General features: G+C 40.9%; 2 protein-coding genes across 2 annotated transcripts; both read left to right on the forward strand.

Moving 5' to 3' along the window:
- Positions 1–193: 193 nt before the first annotated feature.
- Positions 194–3,222, forward strand: LOC126391957 (chemokine-like factor). Its single transcript, XM_050047011.1, has 4 exons — positions 194–341; positions 1,141–1,296; positions 1,390–1,485; positions 2,875–3,222. Exons 1-4 carry the CDS (start codon positions 252–254, stop codon positions 2,989–2,991), a joined length of 459 nt encoding a protein of 152 aa, XP_049902968.1. The 5' UTR covers positions 194–251; the 3' UTR covers positions 2,992–3,222.
- A 57-nt stretch (positions 3,223–3,279) lies between these two features.
- On the forward strand, positions 3,280–14,044 carry cmtm3 (CKLF-like MARVEL transmembrane domain containing 3). The gene is made up of 5 exons (XM_050045180.1): positions 3,280–3,613; positions 8,684–8,839; positions 8,978–9,073; positions 9,196–9,316; positions 12,754–14,044. The coding sequence occupies exons 1-5, from the start codon at positions 3,497–3,499 to the stop codon at positions 12,780–12,782; spliced, it is 519 nt and encodes a 172-aa protein (XP_049901137.1). The 5' UTR covers positions 3,280–3,496; the 3' UTR covers positions 12,783–14,044.
- Positions 14,045–14,397: the final 353 nt, after the last annotated feature.

Genomic DNA, 14,397 nt, shown 5'->3' on the forward strand with positions numbered 1-14,397 from the left:
TCAGTTTGACAGATCACCAGCCCTGATCGAAATTACTCTACGGTCCTCTGTCTTTTCCTGTAAAAGTCAGAGCACATACTGAGCAGAGTAGGTCTGCTTTAGCTTCTTCAGTGAATGTGTCACACAGCTGCTGGTGTAAAAATATTGCGCATAATCGTAGCAACGCTCATTTCCTATAAAGCTGAAAGGAAATTGCATGTTTCAGGAAACAGACAGAGTGAGCAGTCTTCTGCAAGTCAACTTGCACCATCATGTCAGAGGACCAGAGTAAAATACCAGCCATGGAGGTGGACACTGCTTTTATCAAGTCCAAGAGGGGGATCCTGAAAGTGGCAGAGATGGTGAGACATTTCACACATCATCAAAAGTTTGAAGGTTTTTTCAATTTGGGACAGATGCGTTGTGACATCTCAGGCCTGTCAAGTATAAATCAGAAAGGGGAACAGATACTGTACATGAGGCAGGGATGAAGAAAGGGCACAAAATTCCTTAACCAGAACTAGTTTGTTTATAGCGGTGACCCAGATTGATGCACTGAGAGCATTTTTAGAGGCTGAAGGAGCAACTGGATCAGTTGTGTGTATAAAAATATGTGATGTGGAAATATTAGCCGAGACTTAGTTCCTCTTTTTCTGCGTAAACTGAGATGTGCAACATGTTTGAAAGAAGGCAGTGAGTGAAACAGAAGTGATGGTGCTGGGCTTCTGCTTCCTTTGTCCGCTTGTCCTTTAAAGCCTTAAATGAGAAGCTAACTGTAGCCTAACCATACAATGTGTATATGTGGGTATGCATATGCATGTAAGTATGGCATATTTATTTATTTGTTTTTACATAACTGGCATGGCCATTTTCACAGGCATCCCTTGAACTCTAACCTCAAGATATCTGAATGAAAATGGGTTGCACCAGTCTCCTCTTTGTGTCAATCGAATGCAGTTTTGGGCAAAAACAATGCAGCGTGTTGCATGCAGTACAGATAGCTCATTTTCACCTATTGTATTGGAATATTTTTGCATACAGGGGTCCCTGAACAGTCTTGGAAGTGCATGTGATTACAATTCAATCATTTGTCCATATTTAAATCCCTAAGGATATTTTGTATTACTGCAGTAACCATCTCTGTGTTTGCTGTGTCTCTAGGTGACTCTGCTTGTGGCGTTTGTGTGTTTCGCTGTAGCATCCACACCAAAATACATCGCAGCCACAGTGTTGGAGTTTCTGATCACTGCACTTCTGGTGTTGCTGTACATCTTCAAACTCAACAAGAGGCTGACTTTCTTCTTTTGGCCTCTTATAGTGGGTGGTGTTTTCTTTTTACAGCACATGCACATCTTAGTCCACAGTACATGTTGCATTTTTAATGTTCTTGTTTTTTTTTCTTCTCCTCAGGATGTTTTAAATTCAGTGTTTGCAGCCGTCTACTTTATCATCTTGAGCCTGTTGGCTGTGAGTACGTACACTGTCACAGGCACACTGGTTGGAGGGGTGAGGAATATTTCTTTCTATTCTATATGGGGAGAGTGGGGTCGGGTGGGACAGGGGGGCGGTTAGTAGCAAGTTAGAAAGCAACTATGCCTATGGCATTCACAATGCTCATACTCAGCCACACTTTCTTCAGTTTCGACCTCAAAGTGGAGACCCTCTGAGTGTTCCTCGCATTTTATTCACAGTTGTGAAATGTTTGTGTGAGCAAGTGAAATTGTAAATATAAGGTGTTCAATTGTCCTGGAGAGGCAGAATTCTGGGAAAATGCACTCCTTGTACATTTTACAAAACTGACGTTTCGCTAAGCCCCACCCCTTTGTGATAGTCGGAGTAAGCATGACGCCCACACTGTAACTAACTGCACTTCCTGAAGAAATATTATATTCTTTGAAAAATGAAACAGTGATTCCAGAGAGAAGCAGACAGAGGGGTCTACAGTCTGTGTTTGAAGGATATATCCAGGATGTCAAACTGACTCAGCAGCAACAACAGGTTAAAAAGACAAAGATAGTTAGAAGCTAAAGCCGAACTATAGGCTACAGATCACAGTGTAAAAGTGAACCACCACATCACTGCTGATTGCCACAGAAGACTGAATATAAAGGGAAACTTTGCTGATATTGAACAAGCTGTGTGGCATCACAGAATGTGCAGATGAATGGTGATTGGCTTTGCCCCCGGACCTCTGCCACCGGACGGGCAGGGATCTCCAGGGGATGTCATACAACTTTCATCTGCACACACTGCGATGACACACAGCTGGTTGAACATCAGCAAAGTTTCCCTGCTTCCCTTCACTGGTTCCTGTACAGCAGAGTCGGTCTTTGTTTCACTGTTAAAATCATTAAAAAGCAAAAGCAGCATGTGTATACATTCAGTAGGCTATATCTTCAGTAGCTAGCTAACGTTAGCTAACCCTACACTTTTCAGGGTTTGATTTTGGTTTTGGAACAGGGAAGAAACGTATATCTTTTTCCAACCTCTCCAGGTAACGAGTATCATTAATACACGACGTGCCCCAGGCATAACATTTAGCTCCAAATCCACAAAACCAGCCTGAAAATGAAGGATATCATTATGACTGGCCAGTCTGCGTCCATGGGTGGGACTTAGCAAAGGGTCAGTTGTGACTTTCACATTTGGGTTGGACTCTAGAAAACTTAAGTTGTTAGCAGACACTATCTGTTCAGGGATTAAATGATTTCCATTACTGTTCAAGCAGTCTGTGAGTGATAGGAGGTTATTTAATGTCAATGCAAAACTGTCCCAACTGGCCCCGCTCTCCCCTATTTGCAATATCAGTTCTGTGTTACATGATTTTGTTTTCCCCTGTTCCCCTGGATGTCTTGACATGATGCATTCATTTTGAAATCTGCTCTTTATTTGCAGATATTCGGGTTGATATCAGCTGGGGTCCTGTGTGTGGACAGCTACTTGCTTTTCAGGAACATCACATTAAACAGGCCAAGAAGTGAAACCCAGAATCAAGAAACAACAACAAATTAATAATAAATCAATTAGTAAATGAGCACAGTGTACTATGTGAGCATTAAGATCAAGAAGTCTTCTACCACTAATTTATTTCTCTTGAGTATATTCTAAGACTGTATTGTACAATATAATCCAAAGTTTTTCAGCATATTTAAGATTTCAGCTGTATTTTGTGTGTATTTGTAAAATTGACATGAATCTGACGGAAATGACAAACATCAATAAAGTTTTATTTTAGCCTTGTGACATCATGAGTTGGATGTTTCCACTGAGTGGCTGAGGATTGTGTTGTATGCAGCTGGGGGGCATCGCATTTCACATCTGGAGAAAGCAGATGTTGCGCTTTTTGGGAGCTGGCGCTGCGTTTCCGCGCTGTCATTGTTTCCGTTTCCACCTCCGAGAAGCCTCACGCCTCCACATTATCTTTTTTGTTTTGCCTTGAACCCGCTGTGTGACGTGGTAGTTTGGGGCTATCTGAAGTTTGAGGAGTGTTTGTAGCTTTTTTTTTCCTTCTCCAACCATGGGGGACATCGAGGCTCCCAACTCGAATCGGCCGCGCCAGAATGTCCTGCTCTCCATTCTCCCGAGCAAAGAGTTCGCCTCCTCCAGAAAAGGAATGCTGCTCATTGCTGAAGTGGTAAGAAATGACCAGATGGATCTCTTCTGAAACAAATGAAACTCTTACCGTGCTATTGTTTTACCAGAATGCGCACTAAAGTCAAAGCGCGCTGCGTTTTGGATACTTTTATCTGCTGTTTTCTTACAGTTATGGCAGCTGTAGCAGTGTGCTGCTCTTATGCACATTCAGAAATAACTTTAAGAGACTTTATAACTGTCATTTTGAATATGGGTCAGTCAGTTTCCGTCACAAGGTTTCCATTAGTAAAGGGAGGAGCAGTGAGGAGTTGTAGCAGCTATGAGGTAAACTTCTGGGAGCTGGAATAAACATTTAGACTGGATTATGAAGACACTGCAGGAAGGCTTGCCATCCTGTTCACTGCACAGAGACAATAACGGTCTATCAGTGTGTTGTGCCAGTTTGTATGATTCATATTCAGTTTAATCAGCTTATGCAAGTTCATAGAGGAGAAGTTATTTTTCATTGACTGTTCAAGTGAATTTCAACAGAGCAGGAACTGAAAGACTGTAGGCTATGTGTGTGTGTGTGTGTGTGTGTGTGTGTGTGTGCATGTGTGTGTGTGATGGTGTTGGTGGTGAAGGGTTATGGGAAGGGTCTGTAAACCTCTTACATTTGTGTCATGTGAGCGAGCAGTCATCTTCCTCACAGTCACATCTCTTCACTCTGCTGCCATAACATATAGCCTGGAGCACAGTCCTCACTGTGTGTGTGTGTGAATGCAGAGGAGACACAGCCCCTTTCACTCCCACACACACTCACACACACACACACACACACACAAACACACACACACACTACAGTCTCTTTACTGCTACTCAACAATGTGACTGTGATCTTCACCCCTCTAGGCTAAAATGCTTCTAAACCCAAAAGCCCATCAGTCTCTACTGACAGTACGCAGCAGAAGCGTGTGCTGCTGTTTGCATGTAGGTGAGAGTGCACACTGGTTTGAACTTGAAGTGGTATGACTCGCTTAAGGACTTTTGTGATATAGTGTGCAGGGTGTCAGACCCAACCCCTGCAAAAATCTGATATTATATTAAGCTTCAAAGAACAGATATGAATGTGGCTGTTATTTAGGTCATGATCTACTAACTAAGTTGATCAAATGAACTGTGTCACACATGCCTGTCTTACCACTTCTGCACATGTTACGTACAGGGAAGCCCTGCATATATGGGTGTGTGTGTGGTAAGAGTGTGAGGTTGCACATGATTTATGAAATGTATCATAATAAAAACATGAGGACTTTTATTGATGAAATTAAAGACATTTACACCATAAACTGATGCATAAAAAATCCTCACAATGTAGGAATAAGTGACGCTGAACATTTCCTGGGAAGGCTCCCAAACCCCTCATTTCATATGTGTCCCTCCCCCAGTGCTGAAACAAAATCGACGCCCTTGGTTGCAAAACTGAAATGACCACCAATGATGTAATACAACGCCAGATGTTAAGAGGTTAGCTTCCACAGTATAACAGTATGGTAAAGTCTCTGACAGCTGACAAATCTATAATGTCTCACATAGTTGTCATATGACCCAACCCTCACTGGAACTACTTTTTTACAGAGGAAATAGTCCCTTTGAAAACCGTTGACAGTGAAGTCTGTAGATTATCCAAAGTTCATTAAATGTTGTGTATTTTCTCACTGCGATGACCAGAAAAAGAAGTTTCTTCATTGTAGTTGACGAAGAAATATCCCAAATCTTGGTCAAATATCTCCCTGTTTATATATGTTTAGGTTCAAATGAGAGAATATGTGTTTGTTTGGGCTTTATTTATTTGTTTTTTTGAGTGAACTAGCCCTTTAAAATGCCAATTGATGCACTGAAAACTAAAGTTTGAGTTTCCATTGTAGTTCAAAGCTGTGAAATGGTAGTAAATTGAAGTTTTGAGTGTACAGTAGGTTTAATCATGGTGTTATTACTATTTATATATTCCTGGTGTTTACTGTGTGCAACCTCCTCGCAGCAGCCGGGAAGCTTTTCTTCTCGGAATACAGTATCATGGTCGTATTGTCTTTCTGACACAGTCTTAAGCTTTACAGGCGGCGTTATATGAGCCCACAGCTCAACTGTTAGATGTGAGTAAAGTGAAAGCAGCCCGTTGCTTTTCCATTCTTGGGAGTATTAGTCAGACATAGATCCTGCTGAGCATGCATTATTATACACAGTGTGTCACACCACAGTGTATTTCTCATTAGGAGTCTCAGCCAGCAACAGGCCTGACAAGGAATGTGAAATCACAGGGTGTAAACTTAATGTGCTGCAAAAAAAAAAAAAAAAAGGCGGATTCTTGTAGTGTTTGAAATATTTTCAAAATGCAAACAAGATGTTAATAAAGGGTGCATGGTGTGGTAAATGTGTGCAAAGTGTGCCTCCTCCCTAGGTGGTATAAAGTGATTGTCAGCATTCCTAGCTGAGTATGTAATGTGTTTTGGGAGTTTAAAGGCCGCATATGAAGTTACAGTAAGTTTCACTACCTGCTCAGTAGACTCATCGCATACCTTTTAAGGCTGTGAAAATACGCTCTCTCCCATCTGAGCCCACTTCAACATATGGTTTGTCTTTGCCACAGAGGTTGCAAAACAAACTGATTTGGCATTTTACTAAAAATTAACCACCTACAATTTAGTCACATGAGCATTTAGTTATCATCAGTTATCAGGCAAAATGTCATAAACTCTGTGTCAGACTTCTTCAGTGTGACTGAATGTGATTTCCTGCTATTTATCTGTGTTATTTAATTGTAAATAGAAAATCTTTGGCTTTTGGACTCTAAGCCGAAGAAAACAAGATGTTCAAAGATCAGTTTCCGTGGGCCTGTGGGAAGCTGCGATGGGCATTTTTCACTATTGTACTATTTTTATCTGTTTTTATTAGTTGCAGCCCCAGAGCAGTCTCAGACTTCAGACTTAAAGCAACATGAAAAAGAATTTGCCTTATTGGTGTGACATGCAGTGGTGGAATATAGGCTAACTCAAGTACTACAGAGTACGATTTTTAAGATGCTTCTACTTTACTGGAGTATTTGCATTTTATGCTACTCTACACATCTACTCCATTACATTTGGGTGGCAAATGTTTTACTTTTTTTCTTCACTACATTTATTTTGACATATTTAGTTACTTTGCAGATTAAAAATATTCATATAAAATAAAAATTAACCAACAAAATATGATTTATTATAATAGGTTAAAGGAATAGTGCACCCAAAAATGAAAATTCAGCCATTATCTACTCACCCATATGCTGTCTACTACGGACAAGCAGTATGGAGATATTTTGTGGTTTCAGTTATGTGTTTTTGGACGTTTGAATCTGGGGCGCCATCAGCCTCCATTAGGTAGAGTTGTGTTGCTACCCCCTCTCCCCTTTGATCTCTGCAAGGGATGTGAGGACTCTAAAACTTCACCTGAGCCTCCATCGGCATATGGGTGAGTAGATTATGGCTGAATTTTCATTTTTGGGTGCACTATCCCTTTAATAAACCAGTGGTTCCCAATTGGTGCTGCCACGAGGTCCAGATTTCTCCTTAGTCATTAGTTCAAGGTCCACACAGTTTAATATATTCAGCGTCATACTTACGTTTTGCCATGTCAGAGATAGTTTGCTGTCTCTGTTGAGTAGCTGTCCATTATTCACTCACTCTACAGCAGGTAACAGCACTTCAGAATAAAAGCTCTGTGCTGGAAATTCACTGTACTTCATAATAAAGTGTGTTTTTTACAAACTTGACATGTTGGCGAGTCACTTGCAGTGACCCATGACCCACGTTTGGACCATGACCCACCACTTGGCAACCATTGGGTTAAACTACCCAGCAGATTACAAAGAAATAAAATTAGCTCCATCGTTACCAGCTGCAACATTAATACAGTGATACATTACACATTATTCTAAAATGGACCATTCTGCAAAAGAAGTACTTTCACTTTTTGATGCTACCACTTTTGTGCTTTTAGTTAAATAAGTTTTTCAGTGCATGGCCTTTACGTGTAAGAGAATATTTCTACACTGTAGTATTACTACTTTTACTTGAGTAAAAGAAATGAGTACTTCTTCCACCACTGGTAACATGCCAGATGTAAAGTACAAGGAATAAAGAGAGCCAGCTTATCCTGTGCTGTTTAACTGCAACATTGTCACCCCAACATCCAAAACTTTATTCTCCATAAGCAAACATGCATGAGAATCTATTGAAGAGCTCAGAGAGAAGTGTCTGTAGTTCACCTGTAGGTGTTATATGTCTAATTACAGACACAACTCATGGTTCCAGGACAGGATGCTGCTCTGTCGCAGCATTTTTAAGTGACAGCAGCTGCAGCAGTCGAGTTCAGTCAGGGGGAGTTCCTATAACCTCAGGCCACTGTGGGATGACTGACTGAGACAAAGACAAGATGGCCGGGCCTGTATGAGTGTACAGTGTCTGGACTTGCTTTCGTTTGCACTGATATGATCTGTCCAGCACTTCTAATGGAGAGCATCAAACACAAGGCAGGCTCATTTACTGGCATCGTAACGACTAGCTGCGAACACACAGGGCGCGTTTTAACCTCCTCTTTCATTACAGCAGCTTTGTGTTTGTGGGTGTTTGCACGAACGTGTTTGTGTGTGAGACAGAACAAGAGGGATTCAGTGTAACACAAGTCTGTGTGAATAAACATTGTCTTTTAACAGCTGTATCTCCTTACAGGAAGTGGGCCTGAAGCTGTGATTCGCACTCAGACTTACAGCTTCGGGGCAATGTAACTATAAAGATAATGTAATTATCTTAAAGGGAGAAGATCAAAGAAGATTAAATTTCATTTTATGTATTAGATGGCATTAAAATGAAGAGCTGCCTTTGGCCTCATGCAGCTCACTTAGAAACAGATAAATATGTACATACACTCATGAAAGGAGGACAGATAAGTGTCTTTTTCAGTGTCTGAGTTGTCTTCAGTCATAACAGGAAATACAGTTTTTAGTTTCCCTTTGCTTCAGTCTCAAGCTTTTCATTGATGTAAACATACAGTGCATGTTCAACTTATTTTTCTCTATTTTGAATTGTCTCTGTAGGCACTGACCTTTATATCATTTGTGTGCTTCGCGGCATCCCGGGCAGCAGCCTTTGTGACGGTTCCACTGTTTGAGTTCCTGGCTGCTCTCTTCTTGCTGTTCGCTTACGCCACCAAATTCAATGAGAGGTTTAAAGGCTTCCTCTGGCCTCTTATGGTGAGAGCAAATTACAAATTAAACTGATACACGTGCTACTGTACATAACAAAAAAATGTATTCCAGTGATAAAAGAAGAACACGGTCAGATAAAGTTATATTTTCCCTCTGAATCATGGTGTTTATTTTCCCTCAAAGGATTTCATGAGATGTGTGACAGCCTCCATCATCTTCTTCATCATCTCCATAATTGCAGTGTCCAAATATGCAGATGGTTCCTCTAAGGCTGCTGGGGTAAAGTCGACTTTTCAACCATCTCATCATAGCCCATCATGATTTGTGTATTACTAAGTACAACCAACACACTTTGCGTTTGTCCAACACTGCACTGATATCAAACGTCCCTCTTTTCACAGATATTTGGGTTCATTGCCACCATCGTTTTCGCTTTAGATTTTTACCACATTTTCAATGAGCTGGCCGCTTTCCTAAAGCAAGGAGGAGGAGAGTCCAATGATGAGCCATCAAGGCAGCAAGGTAATACACCAAATAAAAATCTGATACAAGGCCAAATAAGAACAGCTATATTAAATAAAATACTGTATATGTTTTTACTTATGGACTTTATTTTTTTTGAAAAAGAAATGTCTTTACATAACTTAATATGTGAGACATGAAATGGCTCAAGTTCCATATTTTGGGATGTTTGTTAACCTCAGGGAAAGGCAACCTGCAGCTCCAGAGCCACATGCTCCCGGTTGTTTTTTAACATTTTAATTTTCATTTATCATCGTTATAAACCTTAAGAAATTCTTACATTCTCCAACTGTAAAAATGTGCAGCCTATACACCAAATAAGAAAGATGTTTTAACATTTCATCAACTAAAATGTGCATCATACATTTATGGCCTGGCACCTTTTCCTCTAAATTTTGCCAAACCTCAACAGCAGTAGCTCGTCTTGAGTATCCCTACCTAGGCTAGCTATGCATTCCAAATCCAAAAAACAGGAAAAGTCTTGGAGGAAAATAAAGTATTAAATAGGGTGTGGACGGGTTTTTTTTTTTTTTTTAAGGCCAATGCTGCAAAGTTAAAGTACCGAATAATCATAAAGAGCCTCCTGCAGAGGAGCCACCTTGTGTTAAAACACATTAATAAATGCTCATTGAGACTTGATAATAATGTTGATAGGCCAATATGGACTTAATAGGCTGCGTTACCTTCAGATAAAGCTCAAATATGTTGTGCTAAATGTTGGTGTAGCAATTAGCACTGTCCACCGCCCAGCTGGACAACCCGTTCCCATTCCCAGATTGTCAGTAGGTAGGTAGGTACTTTATTAATCCCGAAGGAAATTGTATTTTCAGCTGCTCAGACATAAACATAAAAACACAAATCATACACACAGTGCATAAAAACAGAATAAAGTGCTAGAATAAATAGTAATAAAAATAGGATAAAAATAGCATGACAGTGAGATGTGCAAATATGCAAATGTGCAAATCCCCGCCGCAACTCATCTCCCTCCCCTCTCCAGTGTTGTGTTGAACAGTCTAATGGCTCTGGGCAGGAAGGACCCCCGCAGCCTGTCTGTGGAGCAGTTCAGTGAGAGCAGCCTCCCACTGAATGAGCTCCTCTGCCCCATCGCCAGTTTATGCAGTGGGTGGCAGCTATTGTCAATGATGGAGAGCAGTTTGGAAATAGTTCTCCTGTCTGCCACCGACACCACAGACTCCTGCTCTGCACCGATGACAGAGGTGGCCTTCTTGATGAGTTTGTCCAGCCTCTGTGTGTCCTTCTGTTTGGTGCTGCCTCCCCAACACACCACCCCATAGAAGAGGGCGCTGAATACCACAGACTGGTAGAACATCTGCAGCATTCTCCTGCAGACATTAAAGGACGCCAGTCTCCTCAGGAAATACAGCCTGCTCTGCACTTTCTTGTAGACATGATCAGTGCTACCCAGCTTGTCATCCACCTGCAGCCCCAGGTACCTGTAGGAGGCAACCACCTCAATCTCCTCGCCGCTGATGTTAACAGGCAGAAGAGATGGGCGGCGCCTCCTCAAGTCCAGTACCATCTCCTTTGTCATGGTGGTGTTGAGCTGCAGGTGGTTCTGGTGACTCCAGGTGGTGAAATCCTTGACAAGGGACCTGTACTCTCCCTCATCCCCCCCTCTAATACACCCGACAATGGCAGTGTCATCAGAGAAGTTCTGTACATGACAGAGTTAGGTGTCATGCCTGAAGTCCGCTGTGTAGAGTGTGAAGAGGAGGGGGGGGCAGTACAGTCCCCTGTGGCGCCCCCGTGCTGCTGGTCACTGTGTCAGATGTTATGGACCCCAACCTGACAAATTGAGGTCTGCCAGTGAGGTAATCTGTGATCCAGGACACGAGGGCTGGGTCAACCTGCATGGTGGTGAGGCTTTAACACACCCATCAGTGTCTGATAACAATGTGCAATGCACCCTTTAGCATCTGTATGAGATGCGCTGGGCTTTCAACTAAACCCCTTTTGCAAAATACTAGACACTGAGAGCAACTAATGTAGTATGAAGAACAAGAACGTCCACTAAGGGAGGTGATCAACACAGGACTTTCACCCAAGAGACTGCTGTTTGTGTCCTGTGAGAAACCAAAAGTCAATGTCATTGCCTCAGCAGTAGCTTTGTTGCCTAAACCTAGAGTAGTTTTATTTGGAAAACACACTGTACACATGTACAAGCGGATACTGACAAATCCAAAACTGACACTAGAGGATAATTTAGAGTGTTGGCGTTGAAATTGTAGGGCCACTGACCAAGCTGCCATATTTGACGAGTTGGGAGTGAGAACTTGTTGAGCTGGATGGATGTCTTATTATTAAGGAACAATACATCAATACCTCATATATAGCATTTATGTTATATATATATATATATATGTATACTATATTTGTGTGTATCTGTAAAAGAATGTTGGATGCATGAAAAGCGCCATGTCTGCTACATCTTGAGATGTACCCATACATACCATACAAACCCTCTGCCCCTCTCTGGAGTTAAAGGGTCAGTCCAACCAAATTTACCTCAGGCAGTATGTATGCAGAGAGTTTTGTTTTTGGTTGCCCAGGTTTTGAGATACAGTATCTGTCTCTGATATAGAATTTAACTTGTGTCCCTGATAAATGATAAACGAGCTGTCATATCTTTTGTTTTTTGATCTTTCGGGAGTTTTTTGTTATTTGGTTAAACCCACCCTCTAAACTTATGTTAACTTCAACATTTGATCTGCAGTTTTGTGCATCCTGAACAGATGCAAATAAAATTACTGAGGCAAACTGTGCTCACGCGACAGACCGAAATTTAGACACGAGATTGGGTATGTACTTCAACCCCGCTCTTAGGTCTACCTTTTATTCCAAACTAAAGTGCACAAGTTACAGCAGAGACAGATGCTTAAATATTAGATAACCAACTTTTATGTACACTATGTGCCTCCTTCACTTGATATTAAGATAAAGGGGTACTTTATTTATCTCCATGGGGGAAATCAGCAGTTTGTACTGTTTCTAACTGTTCGTACATAACTGCAGCGCCAAAAAGTCTCATGGCAGGTTTGTTTTCTATTTTTAAATCATCATTTCCGGTGCTTTGAGTGCCACAAAGGAGATACTTTAACCTCCTTTATATAGCAGTGGTTACACTAGTTTCAGAGAGGGACATTTTGAGACCTCAGTGAATAAAATCAAAACTATCACTGTTTGACACCTAGGGGGAAATGAATATGCTTTATTGTGATGTGGGCAAAACAACCCTTTAAGCAATAAGTTTAATAAAAGTTCACTTTTGTTGTTTGGTTTGAGAGTAGAAAATCCATTGTGTCCTCTGATTGTTTCAAAGATGGAAACGTCTCCAAGTGCATGATATTATTTGATTAATTTACATACTTCCACTTACTTATGTAACTGGTCCACACTCCTCTTTTGTTTTCCAGATGAGCTTTCAGACTCTGATTCGGACTGAGACCACGAACCACCACCACGAGATCTTCACCAGAGGACATGTTAGATCATCCAAAACAAACCTTTGCAGGAGAAATGGCCACTGCTGAGCTATCATCTGCAAACAATTGTTGGTTATTTACATACATTTATTGATCGTTGGGGGACTTAGTCTCCTCGAGTCAAACACGTACAAAGAGGGGGAACCAGATCCTTTTCACTTTGAAACAGTTTCTTCTGTGGAGCATCCAAAGGTGGAAATGTGTTTAGTCATTTCAAAACATTCGGGTAACAAGTCTAAACTGATGTGCCACATATGTTGGTCTTTTTAAGTTGCTAATTCACTGGTCATTACAAGTAGTTTTTAGAATAATGCAAACATGCTCTGTTCTTTCTCGTGCCCAAACTCATAAGATGATGTGGGAAACATAAAAAATGCCAGCCTGATACTGAAATGATGATAAAGCTGTGAAATTGTTTGGTCTCATTGTAGTGAGTTCTTAGAGACTGTTTGTACGATCTGCACGTGGGAGAATGTGACTGAATCTGAAATAATGACTGATATTTACTTTTAGGCTTGTGACCCTATTTACACACACATTAAACTACAACACTAGATTCATTTTCTTAGTGAGTACTAATACTGAAGTATGTAACTGGGGCACCATCATCATCATTTATAAATTTACAGTATTACTATAAAGACATATGTACAGAATATAGAGGAACAGATTGGTTGCAGGTTGGCTGGTTACAACCTCTGTCCAGTTGTCTAAACTCTGCAAGAGTGTATTTTTATAATTTGAGGATGTTTCTTTAAATTCAACTTTAGGGTCAGCAGCTTTCCTGTGACCATGACAACCTTTTTGGGGCTGCTGTAACATTGTTTATATGTCCCAAAACCTTTTATGTTTCAGAGTTGTGATGAATCTTAGCAACCAAACCTGTTGAATTAACCCAAAGTCTGAGAGACTCTCTGCTCTTGTGTTTTAGTTTGTCTGCTGTACAACCTGTGTGTGTGAATAATAACAGTGTATTGAAGCCACTTAATGCATTAGTATTTTTGTTGTGAATCTTTTTTTTTGTATTGAAAAGTAACTTTGCTTGCTGTGGTTGTGCATTCACTTTTTTTGGGGGCGGATGTATGTTGGATTCTTCAGTTCTTCCACTGCCACTACTGAAGACTTAGCCGCACCAGAACGCCACGGTGACTGTTGATGTAATAAACACTGCACTGCATGAGTGTTACAACAGCACTGTGAATAAAACATGGATGAAACAGTTGCTCTAATTTCCATGTGGGATTTTGACTGTTGAGAGCCATTGCCATATTTAGTGAATGTTCTCAAAGTTGCTGTTACATCCAATAATTATCCACTGTTGTGCCTTTTCATGTGAGAGCTGTATGAGCACCGGCCTTACTGATGCCATTCAATGTGTGATGTTAAATCTTTGCTGTCTTGTTAAAACCATGTATCTCCAAAACATTAACTTTTCACAAGCTCAGATAAACAGTCATGGAAACTTTGTGGTATGTTTCAAACAATCCAGCTGGGTTTGAATGTTTTTTTTTATCCCAAGAAGTAGAAGAACTTTCACCCATACAGGAACATTTAAAGTGGAAAAACTTGTTGGCA

Source organism: Epinephelus moara, chromosome 1, assembly GCF_006386435.1.
Source record: "Epinephelus moara isolate mb chromosome 1, YSFRI_EMoa_1.0, whole genome shotgun sequence".
Lineage (NCBI taxonomy): Eukaryota > Metazoa > Chordata > Actinopteri > Perciformes > Serranidae > Epinephelus > Epinephelus moara.

Coding starts and splice junctions, on each gene's coding strand:
- LOC126391957 (XM_050047011.1), top strand. CDS start 252: ATGTCAGAGGACCAGAGTAAAATACCAGCCATGGAGGTGGACACTGCT. Junction 342..1,140: donor TCCTGAAAGTGGCAGAGATG/GTGAGACATTTC, acceptor CTGTGTCTCTAG/GTGACTCTGCTTGTGGCGTT. Junction 1,486..2,874: donor CAGGCACACTGGTTGGAGGG/GTGAGGAATATT, acceptor CTTTATTTGCAG/ATATTCGGGTTGATATCAGC.
- cmtm3 (XM_050045180.1), top strand. CDS start 3,497: ATGGGGGACATCGAGGCTCCCAACTCGAATCGGCCGCGCCAGAATGTC. Junction 9,074..9,195: donor GTTCCTCTAAGGCTGCTGGG/GTAAAGTCGACT, acceptor CTCTTTTCACAG/ATATTTGGGTTCATTGCCAC. Junction 9,317..12,753: donor TGAGCCATCAAGGCAGCAAG/GTAATACACCAA, acceptor TTTGTTTTCCAG/ATGAGCTTTCAGACTCTGAT.